The sequence below is a fragment of the Typha latifolia genome, chromosome 1 (assembly GCF_019914945.1).
Source record: "Typha latifolia isolate L0001 chromosome 1, TyphaL0001v2, whole genome shotgun sequence".
NCBI classification, from domain to species: domain Eukaryota; kingdom Viridiplantae; phylum Streptophyta; class Magnoliopsida; order Poales; family Typhaceae; genus Typha; species Typha latifolia.
In genome coordinates, this window is record NC_133086.1 from 2146705 (window position 1) to 2166280 (window position 19576).

Consider the following 19576-nt stretch of genomic DNA (forward strand, 5'->3'; position numbering starts at 1 on the left):
TACATATATTATTTTATTTTTATTGGCATTATATAGTTAAGAAAGTATGCATGGGACCATTATTAGATGTGAACTTCAAACTTACAGAAACCCTTGCTTCTTAATTAATTTGATAATTAATTTTAAGGACTTAAATGTACTACTACTAACTCAGTGATGTAACTTGGACCACTAATTCTAGTTTGTGTGAGTGGCTATCACTTTCATTTTTTTTAAAGTACTTTCAACGTTCTTCATTTATTTTGTACTCACTTTTGATATTTTGTGACAAGTTATAAAGGAGGAACCAAATTAATCCGTAGAAAATAGTGCTTAAAAAATAAAAAAATAAAAAAAATAAAAAAAAATTAATGAGAGAAGAAGATAGTGCTAGCTTTTATAAGTGCAATCATTGTGTAATCCCATAGACTACTAATTATATTTGATTGAAATATTATATTTTATTATTGTTAATATATATTAGAAATCACCGTAGAAAATTTGGATATATATATATATATATTTATCGGCCAATAAGATTATGGTTAGATGATTATTAAATAGGGTTATATTGAATTAATTATTCTTGAATTTAAATCTGAGAAAAAAGGAAAAGAAAAGAAAAAGTTAATGGCATTATGGTGGTGCGATCATCTACAAAGTAAACTTTGGAACCCATTTTTCGACCTGGCGAAAGAGACCCAGCACCGCACCCACTTTAGACACCGTGGGCCCCGAGGGGATTCCCTCCGCGGGGCCCACCTCGGGCGAGGGAACACCTCGACCGCTGCACGAAGTACAGCGGCGGACCAATCGCACTCCTCGGTCTCCGGAACTAACCGCCGTTCGATAGCCGATTGGAATCTTAGGGATAGTGATGGCGCCGCCAAAGGCTTTGCTTAAATCGGTTAACCTTGCCGTTAGGTTGACCGTTAGCCGTTAGGTCATACGTGGCAAGCACTAATTAATTCCTTTTTTTAATTTCATATATATATATATATATATAAATCAAGGTGTTAATTTGCATACGGCTCTATGAATCACTTGTGCTATTTTTCAGTTTTTTTTAAAGGAAAAAACTAATTTCTTAAATTATATAAAAAAGCGTGGTTGAAACATAGATTGGAGCTTCAGATAAGAATATAACCTAACAGGCTTTAAATAGTGCCAAATATTTATATTTTAATGATTTCTTAGATTAAGGCTAGTTTATTAGTCTTAGGAGCATTGAAATGGATTTTGGGCTGACCTCTGAGAGCCGTATTTGAGATATGTTAGACGAAATTAATATTTGTCTTTTCGTTGAAAAGATTAAATATATCCATTAATGTAACAATAGGAGAGGAGAATCTTCTAATGTCTTCTCAAACTCCATGACCCATTTTTGCAAAGCCATTAAAATATGTCATAAACACACACATTGCCAAATGGCAAAAACGCCCTCTCATTGCAATGAGCAATGGTAAATTCCCATTTTATTGTTTCATTTGCAACACATTGTGCATGCATACATATATGCGCATGACCGAATTTTTGCATGAATTACATGATTGATCTGAAAAAAGAAAAAGAAAAAGAAAATCTCTGTAGTCTTAATTTGTTAGTTTGACGTGTAATTTGTGGGCGAGTAACGGACCGTGTTTAATTGTGAAAAACGTACGTATATTTATTTCACTACATAAGAATGGCGTGAACTATTACAAGAATGTTGTACAAAGAATATACAACGCGTGGCTATAAAGTATGAACATGACGACAAAAGGGTCTACCGGTCTTTCTAAAAATACTCTTTGTAACGGATGGATAATAAATTGGAATCATTGAACTCCTTATGATTATTAAGGTAAATGTAATCCTAAGAAGTTGCAAAGCAGACGATTTTTTTTGGCAAAGTGTCCCATGATCACGCGTGCGTCACGTGCCAGCTACCCGGAAAGGGTAGCCTTGTAATTGTGGTGGGCAATGGAAAAAATAATTTTAGTTGCGGATTCCAATTCGCTCGGCAGCCACTGAAGTCTCCTTTCATCGTTCTGGGTTTCCTTCTCTCCCTCTCTCCCTCTCTCCCTCTCTCCCTCCCTCTCTCTCTTACCTATCTCTCCGTCTCTTTGCGGCCGCAGGAAGAAGACCGACGTAGCTTAGAATCCATATGGTCCTCTGACGGAGATGAAGCAACAATCGGCGGCTAACCGAGCCGCTAAGCTCCCCTCCTCCACCTCCTGGTACAGTTGCCGCCGTGCTTTTCGTCCTTTTATGAGTTCCTCACCTCTCTTCTTTCTCCTCATAGGAGCCTGAGAACGATGGGTTTGGAGGACTTTAATGCGATCCTAGCTTGGTAATCCATGTTTTAGAAGTGGGGGGTTTTTTCCGAAAATAGATATGTGAGTCATCTTGTAGGTGGGAGAAGAGGAAGTGTTAGTTGGGTAACTTTAGGCACGATCGAAGGTTGGATTTTGACGGGGTTTTTCTGAGAAAATTTTGTGTTTTTTTTCAAACAAATGGGTTTTGCGGAATTTGGTAGTTTATTGGTTATTGATTTCGACCATCTCATGATGACTCTTTTTTTTTTTTTTTTTTTTTTTTGCGCTTGTTTTTGCAGGGGATTCTTGTGGCGGTTGAACGGGATTCGGAGTGTTCAGATATGGTGTTTCGTGGTCTTGGGTTTGTCCCTCTTCTTGCCTTGCGAGGGGAAGGAGAGTTTGGCTTCGTCCCTCGATGCTACTGGTTCTCGTGGCGATGAAGTTGCTGCGGTTAAGGGGCCGGGGAACTCACCGGGGTGTTATCAGCTCAGGGATGCATGCGCTGACTCTCATTCCTTTTGTTTTTCATCCGCTCCAGTGGGTTTTCTTGGCAAAGAGGATGGCAGCCGAAAACTTACTCAAGAGGATGGCCATTCTTCGGCTTTTAAGATGTCCAATGGAGGTGTTGTTATGTGTTCATTGGTGGATACAGAGAGCAGGATTGACGGGTTTCATCCACGTGACAAGAATGTTGGTGAGGAAAATGTGGCTTCATGTCAAGCCCCACTCGTTCCCGATTCTTGGATGAGGATGTCAAGTGGGGTGACGACTGATTTGGATGACCATTCTGGAGACTCTGATCCCGCTCGTCTTGATGGTTCTTCATCACCAAATCTTGAGATAAGCCCTCCTGTCCTGAACTGGGGGACTAGTGGCTTGTATTCTGCTTCTTTGGCATTCTTAACCGTGACAAACAGGAATAATGATAGTGTTTTGCAGGTATACGAGCCATTTAGTACTGATCCACAATTTTATGCATATGGCTCTCAGAAGTTATTATTAGCGCCTGGAGAGTCTGCATCAATTGCTTTTGTTTTCTTGCCCAGATGGTTAGGTTCGTCATTGGCACATCTCGTTTTACAGACAAACTTTGGGGGATTCATCATTCAGGCTAAAGGCATAGCTGTCGAGTCCTCTTACAGGATAAAGCCCTTAGTAGGGTTTAACATCTCTACTCATCAAGGTTTGAACAGGAACTTGTCTATCTACAATCCTTTCGATGATGTTCTCTATGTTGAGGAGGTATCTGTTTGGGTATCTGCATCTGAAAGTGCAAACCATTCTGTCCACACTATTTGTCGTTTAGATGCATCACGCCAGGCAATAGAGTCGAGTTTTTCTCTCGGTAATAAGGAATGGCATAGCATGAGCAGTGACGAGTTCAGACTGCCAAAGCTAGATATTAGGCCTCACAAGCAATGGGAAGTGCCTCCTCAAAACACCAAAACTGTTTTAGAGATTAATTTGTGGCCTCATTTTGAAGGAAAGGTTTTTGGAGCTATCTGCATGAAGTTATGGAACTCCACCGCAGATGGGACAAATACAATCATTATTCCTCTTGAACTTGAAGTGCATGGCAGGGCAATTTACAAGGACTCAACTGGTTCAGTTTCTGTTTCTTTTGATTCCCTTGTGGCATGTGATGGAAGAGGATCAATATTTTCCCTCTTGTTAAGAAATGATGGATTACAGTTATTAAGCATCCTAAGCATTATTGAAGATACAGAAAGTTCAAAGATTTTCGAGATCAAATACATGGAAGGGTTGATGCTTTTTCCTGGGAGTGATACACAGATAGCTTTAATAAAGTTTACCTCTTCTGTGAATTCACAAACTATTGCATGTGAAATTCCTATCAAAAACTTCATTTGCAATCTAGTAATAGAGACAAATAACTCCGCCAGTCCATTCATCAAGATCCCCTGCCAAGATTTCGCTAATGCCTGTTTCAAGTATCAAACTAGCTCAAATGATGACTCATATGTTGGAATGATATCACAGCAAGAGAAAGAAGAGTCTGTAAATACGAGAACAGGATCTTTGGGAAGCATAATGGAAGATTCACTGAGGGCGAAGGTAATTTAGCTTTCAATCTTGGTTCTTTTGTCTTCACAGTGCGTACTTCCATGCTCTTTTTATTATTTTTAACATAGAAATTTCCACACAGCTGTTTACAAACAAACTACATCATCTTTGTCAATTTATATTAAGTAGGAATATTCTTCTGTTTATCCATACTGACTTAACGGTGATGGGACAAAAAGCTTAAAGATAACAATGCATAGAACAATATTGGATAAATCATAAGAGTGAAGGAACAAGGAGAGGTAAGTTTTGTATTTCTGAACTAAAATGCCTTCTGGGTTCAGGTCGTAAGCTTCTATTGATGGACCTTTGGATATGCCAATATGCATGCTTTTACTACATATTCTGTTTCAGTCTTAGTCCTTATGTTACATTCTTCTTGTAAAATGGAGGCACCTCTCCTCTTTTGTTCCAGCAAAGTGACTTTTCATCTTCCCTTGTCTTTCTTTTTACTAGCCTTATCATCTCAAGTCAATGGATTGTCGCACAATGTTTGATTTGGCTTCTTTGCTTTGGAATTAACCTTGATGACTGTGTTACAGCCTTTCATGCTTCCTGGGCCGCTTACTATTTGGTATCAAGCAACACATGCCAAAGAGCTCCTGGCTCTTCATCAGACCAATTTCTTCGATCTTTTTTCTCCCTCTAAAATTGAAATTGTAAAATATCTTAGAGGATGACTATCTTGGGCATAATAATATTTGTTCCATTAGATGCGACCACTTTGTCTTAATAAGAACTAGCTCCTCTGCTAGATACAGACATGGTCTGTCTTGTTCTATATAATGTGTTGATTGTCTAATTATACGAGAAGGGTGTACAATGTCTCATCCATTCCCAATTCTCTAAAAGAGGTCTAGTTGACCGCCTTGTCTTTGGGACCTTCTGTAGGCAGTTAGGCACATTGCTATTGTCCTTATGAATGAGCTTCCTATGTATTACACCGGTAGACACGTTTCTAGAAATGCCCCAGCTTCAAGTTGATCTATAAAATCATAATTGTATTGGGTCAATCTACTTCTTTAAAATCGATCAACGAAAAGGCTTGCTTACTCCTTAGCAGCGTGGCTTTCTCTTCTAACAGTCAATACTGATTTTTCTTGATACATCGTCTTCTTAGTAAGTGGATGTAGGGAATCTCTTCTGTTGCAGCGATCATTATGAGGTCTAAACACAGACGTTTTTGGTCTTATATGCCTCTGAAGCTATTGCTCACCTCAGGGTAGTTAGGAGCTTACAGAGGACTTTGGCCGCATATTTGAGTTCTTGTGTTTCTTTTGTAAGGAGTTTTTCTCTTTAATGGTCCATGTAGCTCTTATCAGTAACTGTTAGGTACTTCTACAAGGTGATACGGCATTGTTTTTCCACCTTTTCCAGCTAAAAGGTGTTTCTAACCAAGTTCAGGTGGACTTTTGACTATTAATTGAGGACCATAGAGATTCTTTTTTTATTTATTGCACTGGTTTTTGTTAAATTCAAACTCATCTCTCTCAAGGGTAAACTATCTATGCCCCTAGAGCCAATAAATTCATATTCTATGTCGATTGGTGGGAACAAAATTGCATATATACATTAAATTGTTAACAAGTATCTTCAAAGCAGTTCACTTGTATTGACTTGGGAGATAAACAATCAAGCATGACTGAGAGTTGGACTAAATTCAAGTCAGCTATGATTAAGTTGTCTTTTTGTGCTTATGCTGAACGCAAGTTGCTAATGTAGTAATGTTGCTAGATGTAAAGTTATGAGATGGGTGAATTGGAAGAATTTCTAGATTTCAGATTTCTTGATCTTAGAGATCAGAAACTGCTTAATATGTGAGATGTTTGTTTCAGTTTTGATGTCAACTAAAAAGAACCAAGTGAGATATCTTATACATTCATATCTCTTTGTATATCATCTCTTGTTCAGTATGTTAGATATAATCATCTTTTTTTTTTTCCAAAAAAATTCTTTGCAGTCAAAACCCTTAAGTGCAGTTGAAGCAGACGATCTGTTACTTAGAAACTGGAGATCTCATGGCACAATGGCTGAAATTTCGGTTCTTAAGGATCATGAATTATTGTTTCCTGCCGTTCAAATTGGGTCTCAATTTTCTAAATGGATTACTGTGCATAATCCAAGTCAAAGATCTGCCATGATGCAGCTTTTGCTAAACTCAGAGGAAATCATCGATCAGTGCAAATCAGCTAATGACTTGTCTGACCATTCATTCTCAAGCAGATCTCCTGAAATTGACTCTACTGAAACTAGGTTTGGTTTCTCAATAGCTGATTCAGCTACAACAGAGGCATTTGTACATCCTTCTGGGAGTGCTTCATTTGGGCCTATTGTCTTTCGCCCTTCTAACCGGTGCGCGTGGTCAAGCTCCGCATTGATTAGAAACAACCTTTCAGGCATAGAATGGTTGCCCATTCGAGCATTTGGTGGGTCTCATTCTCTTGGCTTCTTTGAGGGATCTGAACCTGTTTGGAAGCTAGAATTTAACCTCGATTTCCCAATCAATCGCAATATGTCACCATTACACCATACGGAGACCTCCAGTCCTTCCTGTAATCAGCAATTATTGAAGGAGATATATGCAAAAAATACAGGTGATCTTCCTTTGGAGGTGAAAAAGGTTAGGATTTCAGGAACAGAATGTGGTTCGGACGGGTTTACCGTACAAACTTGCAATGGTTTTTCTTTAGCACCAGGAGAATCTGTGCGGTTCCTAATTTCATATCAATCAAATTTCGCTGCAGCTACTATTCACAGGGATCTTGAGCTGGCTATGACTACTGGCATCATTGTGGTTCCTATGAAGGCAAGCATTCCGGTTTATATGCTTAACCTGTGTGGGAAGTCTTTCTTCCGGACGGTGCATTGGAAAGTGTTCGTACTAGTTTTTGCTGTTGCTGCTGCTTCCATATTTCTTTTGGTGTTAATCCGCACAATCCCATATTCTTTTTTGGTGGGCAGTGAAGAATATTATGTAAAAGCTAACAAAAGCAGAAGTACCACAAGCAAGGCTGAGAAACCTTTTCTTCACCAGAGCACAAAAGCTTCCAGGTAACCTCTTTACTATATCATCCTACATAATTTTTTTTTGGGCACAGTCAAGTCCATCAAAAACTTTTGGATTTTCAGGTCAGTAAAGGAACAAGAGAAACCTGAAGGAGATTTTGTTAAAGGATATCCTATACGTCAAAATGATGCTCTTGGTGGCCCCAAGAGGATGCAGGATAAGAATGCGATTGATCATCAAAAGAAAATTGCAGTTTCACCGGCAATATCAGCAATTAGGCCTTCTGATGACCTTGGATTAGCAGGAGCACCACAAAGTGATAATCTTACTATTAAGGTTGTTAAAGAAAAAGGAAAACGGAGAAAGAAAAAGGCTACTGGTTCAGGCTTAGCAGCAAAACTTGAAGTTTCAAGTAGTCACAGTGGGAATTCTACACCATCTTCACCCTTGTCCCCAAGTGCTTCTAGTCCAAAACAAGATTGGCTTCTATCTCCTGAAAGGACTGATTATTCACTTGTTAGAGTATCAGAACAGAAGAATCAGAAAAGACATGATGCTGAACTTACAATGGAAGCAAGATTATCAGCAACTGAGAAGTGTTATGGGAATAATTGGTTGTCCTCTGTAAAGGAGCAGCTGCCTGCAACTCCAAAATCATCAGGAAAGCCTACTCTATTGGCTTCTGCCACTTTTCCAGGCCGCAATTGGCATTCACCTGGTGCTTCTTCTCCAGTATTCTTGGCCTCATGTTCTCCAATTGCTCCACATGCTCGGGCTCCTGGATCGATGCTCAGGAAGGATAAAACCAGAAAAAGAGAGGAAAATGTTGTGCTTGAGAAAGAGTTCACCTATGATATTTGGGGAGATCATTTTTCTGACCGTTTATTGGGTAAGCAAAAGGTAGCTTTATCAAAGGTGTTTGATGCTTCAGAAGGTGACTCTCAGAGTTTCTTTGCAAGAGAACCCCAGTCCCTCATGATGATGCCATCAGTACAACCTGTATCTCCTGGGCATGAATTATCCCCTAATGATGTAACTTTCCCTTATGAAATGAATTAGAGAGTTGCAAAATTTTAATTCTTTTGTGCCCTCCATTGATTTTCTTTCGTGCTAATCAATCTTCTCTCTTAGCAGTAGAAGGGAAAAAAGGAATGGAATAATTCTTACCTACTCTCAGTGTTACTTGAGACTAACTTATCCTTGCCATTTGGAGTAACACCCCCGTTCTGTCTCCATGAACTTAATCCAAGAGTAAACTAATTAAGATCCAAGAATCTCTGCATTCAAATAAATCAATAGAATAAATTGTCTTCCTAGAGATACAGATATATAACAGAGGATTTATTGCACAGATGGTAGATTGTGCAGCTGGTAGCTGTCTTTGGATTATTGTGGAGTTGAATTAATTTAGGGGATAAATCAGTGGCTTGTGCTTGTTGTCATAGGAGCAATTCCAAGCAGGTTTGTTGTGCTCGCTAAGGTTAATTTAGTGCACTATATGATGAACTACTTTCATTAGGAGTTCTTTGTTACTTTCTTTTTAGTATTTTTGTGGTATGTGTACCCATCAGCTGTCTTTCGGTTTCATTCCTTAACCTGCATTTCTTTGGTCTCCCTCAGGTGGGATTCTCTGGAGATCCTGAATTGGGGTTACTGAAGTTGAACTACTATTTAATTTGAACTCTTGTGCATCTTTTTAAGATGTAGTTGCTCAATATGGAAGAAGCAAAGGAGTGTCACTGAGTGATCTCTGTGAGTTTCTCTTTTTGGCCCATCAGTTTAGTGCATTAGTTACCATTCTGATATATATATATCCAATGTTCTTGTCTTAAACTTTTTGGAGATCTATGCTGTTGCAGTATGAAAAGTTCAGTAATACATAAGCCATATCAATTTTGTTCTGAACTGAAAATCTCTTACATTTTCGGTGGAAATTAGTCCACTTGATAAATTATGAGTATGAGAGTACAAAAGTGTTTTTCTAGGTTTGGCGACTCTAGTGACTTTTACAGTGATATGAATAAACACTTTAATATGAAACCAATAACTCAACTGGCAATTTGTCTCTCTACTAAGGACTGGAGTGGCACATGCCGCGTCGATACTCTATTAGCATAACCCATACTAGCTCGGCATGTCCAATGCCAGTTGACCACACCCCAGTGTGCTACTGACATGCCTCTAATATAGGTTTTAGTTTTTATTTTTTTATACATACTTTAGGTTCTAATATGTGTGAAAGTCTACATTAGAGTCTTTTATCCTAATATAATATTGTAAATGACTTATTTTATTAAGGATATAGTAATAATCAAATAGAAATATGATTCAATACATAATATAACACATTCATTGATTGATAATAGTCTAATAGTTTGGGGAAAACATCAAATAGTTTCTAATTATACTAAATTTTAACTCGAAGTTATAAAATTTGAATTTAAATCGAACCTAGTTAATTTAACATGTTCCTACACCTATTTTAACATGTATTAATTTCTTATTTCTTAAAATTTGGGGCATAATTTGAGGGAAATTGAATGTTCCTTTTGATTCGTACATTTTAAGAGTACTTTTGCTAATTTATAAAATGACTTACAAATGATTGGTTTAACGAATATTATTTTTGAGTCTTTTGACTTCACTTAATGAATTTCAAGCGGCACATAATGAGTGTTGTCCGATTCTATACCGTATTTGATGATACGGGTTTGAGATGAAGACCTGTTGGTCAGCATGGCTTGACATGGCTCGACATAGATGATGCTATCAACACAACCCGTGCTAGGTGTAAGTAGGTCACTGGTACGACAACCCTTGCTCTCTACCACAATAATTTGGATTGGCTTAAACAGTATCCATTTAGAGATGGTTTACGTACTTTGTGGACACCCATGAAACGCTACCGTTAGTTCAACTTGAGAACCTAAGAAAATTTATATGCTGCAATGGAAAAAGAAAGTCCAAGATTAGAGGGAATAGAGGGACTTGCCACAGAAATCAGGTTATGGAGGATTGAAGGGAAATATTAGGTTATAATTGAATTGACGGCATGTCACCGGCTTCTGTCACTTTCAACATCGAGCCTTTAAAATTTGTACAAAATTACTAGTCACAAAAACTGTAAGGCCACAGTTAAGAGTAATATACCATCTTAGTTGCAGTTTTGGCAGAGATAACCCAAGAGCAACGTACCTCTCCATAAAGTTCTCTAGGCATGGAAATTGTCTAGAAGAGGGAGAAAGATGATAAGTGATTTGTCTTCCTCTCTAAGGCATATTTAAGCCAAAAGTGCAAGCTTAAACTTATTTAATTCAAACTATACAAGTGATATTGTATGTAAGAACATAAGATCCTCTAACGTTTTATGGTTTACCTGTTAACAGAAACTGCAATTGCTATGCTTGTAAAGCCAATGAAAAGTATAGCACATTGGCACAATTTAAAGAAAATAAGGAGGCAGCTAAGTTGAAGGGAGAAGCAGGTGCAGATAGTTAATTCAGTAGATATAACCAGTATAATTAAGATTCCAAAAGATGCTAAGTAACACAAGAAATGTCTTATGTGCTAAGCAAATCGAGAACAGTTTGCCTAATTATCTGTATAAGTATCTGGTTCAGTAGATTTGGTCTCACTTTATTGTGGTTGTTTTAGTGTATATCATTTCCTTCATTAATTTCTGATCATTTAATTTTTAATTAGTTCATTTACATTTACATTCACCATTCAAATTTTAGGCATTTTTTCTGAGATTTAATGAATTTGTGTTAATATTCGACAGCTCTTTGCGTTGCATCTACATGAGTAGCCATCTTTTTTTGCACTATATGGCACTACACTACGCTGCAGGCTTGCATGTAAATTATTCTTTGCTTTTAAGGTTGATTACACAGATGGAGCAAGCAGTATGAGGTACAGTGAAGAACTAGTCACAGTACAATTATCATTCTACTTTTTGTGTTGTTGTCTATCTTTTGTGTGGTCTGTGGTCTATACATCATTTTCATCTTGCTTAGGTCTTCTGAGAATTGTTTACATGCTATATGAATATGCACTGTCATTTGCCTGTGCATTTTTCTTACTCCCCTTTCTTTGGCCATTTGTTTGCACAAAGTATCCCCTAGCTAAGACTTGTGTTCCTCTTAAGGTTCTAAAGAGAGGAGGCGCATACAAGTTCTCATTACACACAGACATGAACTGCTACTGACTACTGAATTTATTATTATTTTTTATTTATTTTATTTTATTTTTTTGAGAGGAAGATGCTATTAGATGTATTTTGCCGGTCTTTTTGTTTCTAATGAGTTCATGTTTGACAATGAGCCATATTAGTTGTTGTAACTTGTAAAGGGACATCTGGACTTTTCTAAGAAAAGAAATATGAATTTTGATGTATTCTAGTTTTTGACAATATGATGGCAACAGCAGTTAATACAATATATATATATATATATATATATGTATGTATGTATGTATTTAGACAGAATTGTTCATGTGGTGCTTAATTCATTCTTTGCTCTCTCTTTTTTTCCAGCTAGAACCGTAGAAGTTGAAGCAAGTAAACTGCAAAGTGAGGAGTATTCTTATATAGATGGCCTCTGGCCGAGTATTGTTTTACTTTGTTTTTCCTTTTAATACTTTTTCTTTAATATTTTGAACTTGTAGGCTATTGGAACGGGGCAAAAATATCACTTTTTTTTTTACTGTCAGATCATGCTCGCTATTCCCTGCAGGGCTGCAGGCCACCAGGAGAGTTTAGGCTGCAATATCCCTTTTGTTACCTTGCAGTTGAGGCCATCAAGCATTCTTACATTTCCCACTTTGATCTATCATTACATCAATATGTAATATTCAGCCGGGATATCAATCTTACATTGGAAAAATATCAATGGCAGGAAGAAGTTATGAAACAAAAGTATGGCATATATCCGTTTATTTAAGAGAAATAAGAATCTATGTTGTCCAATTAATTGATACACAGTGAATCTCTTTAATCATTTGAGGACTATACCATTGGCAATAAGAGAATGAAGTTACAGTTCAGCACAATTGGATGCACACGGTTTTCTCGATAATTATCATAAAATACAGGTACTTTTGTTTGTTCGTCCAAATCTTTTGAATTAAAAGGAATGAGATCCGAACCATGCTTCACGATGACCTGCATGAAACTGATATTTTGGAACGCCGAAATGACCATGGGATCATAAATCATACGAATTGGACAAATAGGTGCATGAGAAGGTGCTTAAAATTACCTTAGCAAATGACCCTTTAATCTAATAAAGGATTAAACTGTGCTGATGGAGAGATGTAACTTGCTTCTGCATTATGAACACTTCAGCAAGAGCAGCACTACTTTCTACAGTAGGCTCCATCACTTCAGGTGTAGACTAGAACTATCACCTTCACCTCCATCCATGGAACTGCCTTCGTGAAGGCAACATATGATGGCTCTTAACATAGTCCGGAGATGTCATCAAGTGGCTTGAGCTCTGTGGAACAGAGTGAGATGAAAGATTTACATAAGGATGGCTGGTGTAGTTTCCTCTGTTGAATGTCTGATGTAGAACTCCCGAGTCATTGGAAAAATCTCCCAGATTGCTAGTGGGGCCATGATAATTTCCTCTATTTGCATGAGAGAGCACTATGTTGTTAGTTTGATGCATTTGCCAGTCTGCTGAAAAGTGATGATCATTGTAGATGAGATTCATCTGGGAGAAAGAATGCTGCATATGATTTGCATTTTCATGATAATTGACTTGTTTCTTATGCTGATCAGATGAATTGAAATTTCTTCCCTTGTAAACTTTCTTATTTTCTGTCCGACCATTATATAGAGCATTGCCATCAGAAGCATCCAGTTTTTTTCTTCCATACACAACTTCACACTCTTTCTTTCTACGTTTCTTGGGAGGTGGTTCCTTCTTAGAGGATTTTCTTGGGCGTTTGGAACCTGTTTCAGATAATGAAAGACAGAAGATGTTCACAAAAGTTCTATCCAGGACAAAAGAATAAATACTCTAGAGAAATATATTCTACTTCACATTTAAGCATTTTTGGAAAAAAAAAGTATATATAAAAAAATACTATGGGACAATTTCTGGAATTAGTCCTAATCCTCTTTCAGTTGCTAAGGATAAAAAATTAAATGCAAAAATGATCAGCTCTCTTTTTTGAGGTACCAAGGAGAGAGAAGGGGCTGTTATTTTAGACAAAACCCAAAGGCAGAACAAGTCTGTGGATGATAATTATTTTTCACAGAATCAATGGACACTTATTTCATAGGCACTAATATACTAGCTAATCTGTATTTTGCAAATTACTTCTGAAAATCAATCAGGATAGATAAGCCTAACTGAATCCCAATATTAAAAAGTATATCGGTGCTAACTGAATCCCAATATTAAAAAGTATGCCGGTGCTAATATTATTTGCGAAAGAAGCCATGTTGTCTTCTCCAGAATGGTCATGCAAACATTTAGATATGGTCCCAGTAGAAATAACTAGGGAACGAGTATTGAGGCTTGTGCCCAAGAGTGCCTATTGGTTTCTAGGATAGATGTTACCCTGCGCAATAGCTCGAACATGCCTTGCTTCTGCTCCCCTTTTGTGCTTCTCTGCTAGAACCTTTGATCTTGCTGCTTCATTTTGCCAATGCTACAATAGATACAAAGAAGTAGACTGTCTTATGATGTTGACAATCATTGAATCATTTCAGAATTGCAAATAACAAGCCCACTTGATGACCATGTGAATGAAAGGGAGGAACAAAAACAAACAGGGCAGGAATTTTCTTCGGAAAGTTTCAAAGATTTTCATTCTCTCTTCAGAGCATCATATCTTCGGAAAGTTTCGAAGATTATCAATGAAGCTCTTAGCGGTTTGCTGTTTAAGGCCCACCACATGATTATTCATGTTTTGATCAGAAAAATATCTTTTGTGCTAACATGATAATCTAGTTAATGAAAAATCAGTTTTTCTGAAAAGAAAGCTTCTTACCTGACGGAAAGTCTTTAATCTGTAGAGGTTGCGTCCCTTTACAAGCATAGGAAATAATGGTGGCAATGCCTTTACACCCTTGCTCCACAGCACTTCAACCTTAACCAAAGAAAAACATCTATATGGTATGATTTGGGTTGACGTTTTATCAAATCATAGACCTTGTCCTTACAGTAAAAGTGTGTTGTTGTTTGTCTGCACCATAACTTTCTTTCACAACTCTTCCTGCAACTGTTCGTCTTCCTGCAATATCTGCACTCCTTCTGACTATGTTGAACCTGGTCAAAATTGGAAGTCACATTATCAAAAATTGTCTCAAAGAGCAATATCTTTAGACAGGTTGTGCAAAGCACATCAGAAAGAAGTAAGCAACATACTTCTGATAAACCTTCTGCTTGAACAGGATGACATCACCCTGACATACATCACCTGCTTGATGGCAAAATGCCTTCAAAATGATTTCTAGAAAAACAAGTGTCCATCTTGAATACATTGCTGGCTAATCATTATACCTGTACAGTTAATGCAAAAGGAACATCTTGGATAGAATTCTTCACCATTACCATGTTTAATCCTGAGTAGAACAAGAAAAAGCAGTTAGAATACAACTGCATAGAGAAAAGAAAAAGGAAAAAAATGATGTATCTGTCAGAATCATTTCCATACTAGCGAAACTACATAATTTCAACCCTATGCATCTCAAATAGAAGGCAATAAATGGTGCACTCCTGCATACAGCAGGAAGAGACCTAGTATTCCATCATTGGATCCGAGTTGCCAACAAGGTTCCACTGCAAATGTGGGTGGACTCATTTTGTGCAACAGATTCCTTGATAATATCAAAGATGCATCTTTGACAAAGGATAAACCAACTAGGTGGAGTACCACTAGAGCTCTCAAGTAGAGATAATCACATCCCAAAGCAAAGATTAACCTCCAGTGCTCCAGAATTCTTTCCAGACATGTAGCTTTAGTACCACTCAGCCTAAGCTCATGCTTCTTCAAATAGGCCTTGCACTCCTCCAATTTCAGATGATCTAGACTTTTCCTTCCTACATGAAAATAAGATTATATGAGATGCAAAGCTCCTTGTTTAAATGATTATGAAATTCTAGTTTCCTTATGATAAAACTTCTACATCTTAGGAGTTGCATTTGCATGTTTGCTAGGATATCAGAGTATCACCTTATTACTTCATATCACCAGTTAAAATTATGAATACTAGTTGGAGAAATTATCTCTAGTGAAACCTAAATGAAGTGCATCACTACACGTGTAATTTGCAAGACAAAATATTATTTACAGTAAAGAATTTAAATATATAGATGCAAATCTCGCATCAACCTATTAGTCTACTAGTTGAATCTACAAACATGACACTATAGTAATTCTGTAACAAATAATGCTTTTCTATTGTAAAATAACAAGAAAGAATGAAGTCTTAGGAAACGACAGACATGTAACTGCTGTACAGATGGTTAAACTAATTTGTTCATTTGAAAGACACAGAAAATTTTTCTTCAAAATAAAAATAAAAATTGAAACTTAGTTTTTGACAGTTGGAGAGTATTAGACTGCACATAGTAAATTTGATCTAACTAGACGAAATACTGCACTGTGCTAAACGAAATCTCATCTACCTTAACGTGAATTACAATTTAATGAAATAGACTCAACATATCATCTGCCTAAATTTCAAAATCATCTGTCGCGACAGGGATTTAGTGGTTCTTGATTTGAGACATCGTGTTACTTCACTCGATAAGATCTATGCGCTAAATGAAATTAGAATCAACTTACAGCCAAGACGAGCATCACGATATTGAGTTGATAAGACCATTCAAAGAACTATCAAACTGGTCATCAAGAAATCTACAGACGGGAATAGATAAAGATACAAACATACTACGAAGGAGATCGATGACTTTGTTGCAGACTTCATCATCTGGAGGCTTCCCATCCATCGACTCATATTCGCGTTCTTCTTCTTCCTCCTCGTCATCGAATTCGTCCTCTTCTCCGCCAGCGTCATCGTAGTCTTCGTCATCCGAATCGTCGTCTTCTTCTTCTTCTTCGGATTCGTCATCTTCTTCCTCGGAAGAGGAGACGGAGACGACGATATGCTTGCCCTTATTCTTGGAAGCAGCAGCGGTTGTCATCCTAGCCGGATAAATTTGGAGAGGAGGAATAGAAATAGCTGTCGCGCTTCACCTTCAAATTGTTCGATCTAATGCCACAAAGAGATTTGTTCTCAGTCCTCGGCCAACGCAGTAAATATTCAACCAATAAGCTTGATATGGGCCGATATGGAGACTACCATCCACCTACTCTTGGGCTTTCAATTAAGCTTGTTGGGCTAGAAAGTAATATATAGCCCATTTATTTATTTATTTTTCTTTACATTTGCTTAATTATTTATAAGCTCCTTATTATATTCTGAAATAGAATCTCTGGAGATTTAGACAGTTCTTCATACTGATCAATAATTATTTGTAGTTAGTAACTAGAAAAAGAGTGGTAGTCATTAGGTATTATATCCTTGAAGAGATTTAGATTTGAGGATGATGATGATTTAGAGATTATATCACGTATAAGAAATGGTGATCTAAGTTTTAGGTTCCTTCACTCAAGAATGTATATAAGCAATATTAGGTATCAAGTAATTATTTATCGATCTTTTACTCTTAGTAGGATTTACGTATGGATAATGGTCTCTAACGTCACCATCACGTATCATTATCATGTGATGATTAGTCCATAGAGATATGTGATCAAGATTGTGCATAGTACTCCACCCAACCCAAGCAAGGACTTAATTTTTAACATCTAAGATGAAAGAACTCTAAGGTAAATAATACTTAATCAATATCTTATTGAAACTTTACAAGTACGTACGTACGTACGTACGTTGACTTATTCTGATATCAACTAGATCATAATATTAATTAAACAGACACATGCAACTGTAATCACGCATTCATTTGCCTTAGCCTTCTTTCATCTGAGAGCATTTTGGCAAAGCGTGTGAGTTCTTTGGCATTCGTTTCTGCTCCATCTACTGGCTCATATACTCCCTTCTCCAGATTAACCCTAGACACTGGCTTCTGGAGGAGGTTTTCGCCAATTTGAATCAACTTTTCCATGTTACTTCTCGTTGTGACATCCACCGAAGCTACGTCGCCCTCCAAGGTATCATCCTGTACGTTTCATATATTCATTAGAAACCATATTAATTACTCCCGATAAGCACATTTATCCGTGAATAAACCCATATATTGACGTACGTATATAAAATATACTGGCCTGTATGCGGATATAGTTCTTCTCGCAATGGAGAGCTTGGAAGAGAACAGATGCATGGATATCCACCATATCGGCACTGGCTTGAGAAAATATATCGACCAAAGGAGTCATACCATTGTTGTACAACCACCCAAGAACACCCCATTTCGCCGCATATTGTGAACTATATTGCCCGGCTTGCTTTGCGGAACCCGTGCCTAGAGAGATGACAAGGAACTTGCCATAGTCGTTAGGCTCGATCCGAAGAAACTTTGGGTTATCTCTTAATACCTCCTTTGTAACTTGCGACATGGCTAACAAAGTCTGTGAATTAATTAATTGTTGCACATTAAGAGCTAGAGGCAACTTAATTAACCTCAGCTTCGTTGTTCCTTCAAAAAATCTCTAGAATTTCTTTATGTGCATGATAAGAACTTAGAGATATATCGAGTTGAATAGTACTTACTGGATTGTTTGCTGCTAAGCCACCATCAATTAGATTGAAATATCGAAAATGATCTTCAGATTTATCGTCTTCTGTTTTGAAATAGTGCGCAGGAAGATAAGTGGGAGCTGCAGATGTACTGATGCAAATATCCGACAGAAGAGCATCCTTAGGAAGCACATCTTTTGCCTGTGCAAAATTAATACAAATGATTGACTGACTATGGGTAAGTAATGAGAATTAGAAATTTATAAGAGGAATAAAAGGAGATTATTCTGATATATATACCTCAAAGGTTGAGAAGATGATAGGTTGAAGAGACTTGACGTCGAAGGTCGGAATAACCACATTGGTTAAAGTTCGACTAAGCTTCGTATCCTTGAGCAAGCTTTGTATAATTGAGTGCAGGTATTTACCATTATATTTTGGTCCCGTGACTGCGGCTACCAAATTAAGTGGTTTATTTAACAGCCCACAACTGCCAACAAATAGATCATTAAGATTAATATATATATTAGCCCTGAATCATTTTAATAGGCTTTAATCCAATTTGTATAAATCCTATATTTGAAGTTTGACCTCAAAATCTTACGTACATGTTATATGTACCTTAGCTGTTCTTCTTAACTATATACGAGATTTAATATATATATATATAATATGATGTAGAGATTCTTTCGTATTTGGATATGCTAAACTTAATTTCATTTAATTAAGTCATCAAGCAATTCTAAATTAATAATGGGAAATAGTATTTTTACAACGATGAGTTTGGTAGATTAGATCTGCAAAAGGATTCTAACAATATATTTACAGAATTTGCTCATTAAAAAAATCAAAATTTATCTTATAATTGATATTTCTTAGCTGAAATATGAGTATACTTACTTTCTTTGAGGAAATATCTTTGGCCCGTGCTCTCTGTAAAACTCTTTAATTCCATTTGCATGGAAAAGTGGCCGATTATTGTCGTCTGGAGCAGTAAGCATAGCGGTCACAAGGCCCCCAGTGCTTGTTCCAGCAATTACATCAAAGTAGTCTGCAATCCTTGCATCTTCTCCATCAATTTCCTACGAGTAGAATTAATATCATATGATAAGCAAAACTAGTTCCAGAAAATAAGAATTAGAGCTTTTAGTAGATATTTCGCCTGCAGCTTCTTCTCGAGAAAAGCAAGTATTGTTGCAGGGATAAGTCCCCTTATTCCACCACCATCAATGCTTAGGACAGTAACCATCTTCCCCTTGCAATGAGGAGGAAGCTGCGTCGCAGGAGAGGAATTGCTACTGCTAGCCATGAGAAATTAGTTGTGAAGAGAATAGAGAAGATAGAGTTGAAATATATAGGTGGACGAGAAGATTAAAAAAAAAAAGGACAAGCTTGGATATTGTATCCTTGGCTTATAATGCATATATTTGAGTTCAGGATTATAGTATTTATAGGCATGGAGAAGGATACGAATTAATGATGAAGTGCAGA

At 37.1% G+C, this 19576-nt stretch overlaps 3 protein-coding genes across 8 annotated transcripts; 1 reads left to right on the forward strand and 2 right to left on the reverse strand.

The window, feature by feature from the left end:
* The first annotated feature begins 1971 nt into the window (after positions 1–1971).
* LOC140788809 (uncharacterized) lies at positions 1972–12283 on the forward strand. Of its 3 annotated transcripts, none has more exons than XM_073138283.1 (8): positions 1972–2198; positions 2576–4352; positions 6322–7412; positions 7491–8400; positions 8500–8829; positions 8989–9120; positions 11150–11280; positions 11903–12283. In XM_073138283.1, exons 1-5 carry the CDS (start codon positions 2143–2145, stop codon positions 8503–8505), a joined length of 3840 nt encoding a protein of 1279 aa, XP_072994384.1. In that variant the 5' UTR covers positions 1972–2142; the 3' UTR covers positions 8506–8829; positions 8989–9120; positions 11150–11280; positions 11903–12283. The 3 variants fall into 3 exon arrangements, with proteins under 3 accessions (XP_072994384.1, XP_072994392.1, XP_072994375.1); XM_073138291.1 differs by having other exon boundaries at positions 8503–8829; XM_073138274.1 differs by lacking the exons at positions 8500–8829; positions 8989–9120; positions 11150–11280; positions 11903–12283 and having other exon boundaries at positions 7491–8445.
* Positions 12271–16637, reverse strand: LOC140788828 (uncharacterized). 3 transcript variants are annotated; one of them, XR_012109101.1, is made up of 9 exons: positions 16277–16637; positions 15305–15422; positions 14883–14944; positions 14748–14799; positions 14543–14648; positions 14371–14469; positions 13938–14028; positions 12627–13324; positions 12271–12539 (listed from the first exon to the last, which is right to left on the reverse strand). XR_012109101.1 is itself a non-coding variant. In XM_073138305.1 (8 exons), exons 1-8 carry the CDS (start codon positions 16527–16529, stop codon positions 12777–12779), a joined length of 1329 nt encoding a protein of 442 aa, XP_072994406.1. In that variant the 5' UTR covers positions 16530–16621; the 3' UTR covers positions 12354–12776. The 3 variants fall into 3 exon arrangements, 1 of the variants encoding a protein (XP_072994406.1); XR_012109102.1 differs by having other exon boundaries at positions 12354–12529; positions 16277–16621; XM_073138305.1 differs by having other exon boundaries at positions 12354–13324; positions 16277–16621.
* A 560-nt stretch (positions 16638–17197) lies between these two features.
* Positions 17198–19508, reverse strand: LOC140800048 (patatin-like protein 2). 2 transcript variants are annotated; one of them, XM_073154687.1, is made up of 6 exons: positions 19248–19508; positions 18986–19167; positions 18386–18575; positions 18119–18286; positions 17674–17976; positions 17198–17567 (listed from the first exon to the last, which is right to left on the reverse strand). In XM_073154687.1, exons 1-6 carry the CDS (start codon positions 19392–19394, stop codon positions 17340–17342), a joined length of 1218 nt encoding a protein of 405 aa, XP_073010788.1. In that variant the 5' UTR covers positions 19395–19508; the 3' UTR covers positions 17198–17339. The 2 variants fall into 2 exon arrangements, with proteins under 2 accessions (XP_073010788.1, XP_073010795.1); XM_073154694.1 differs by having other exon boundaries at positions 17655–17976.
* Between the last annotated feature and the right edge of the window lie 68 nt (positions 19509–19576).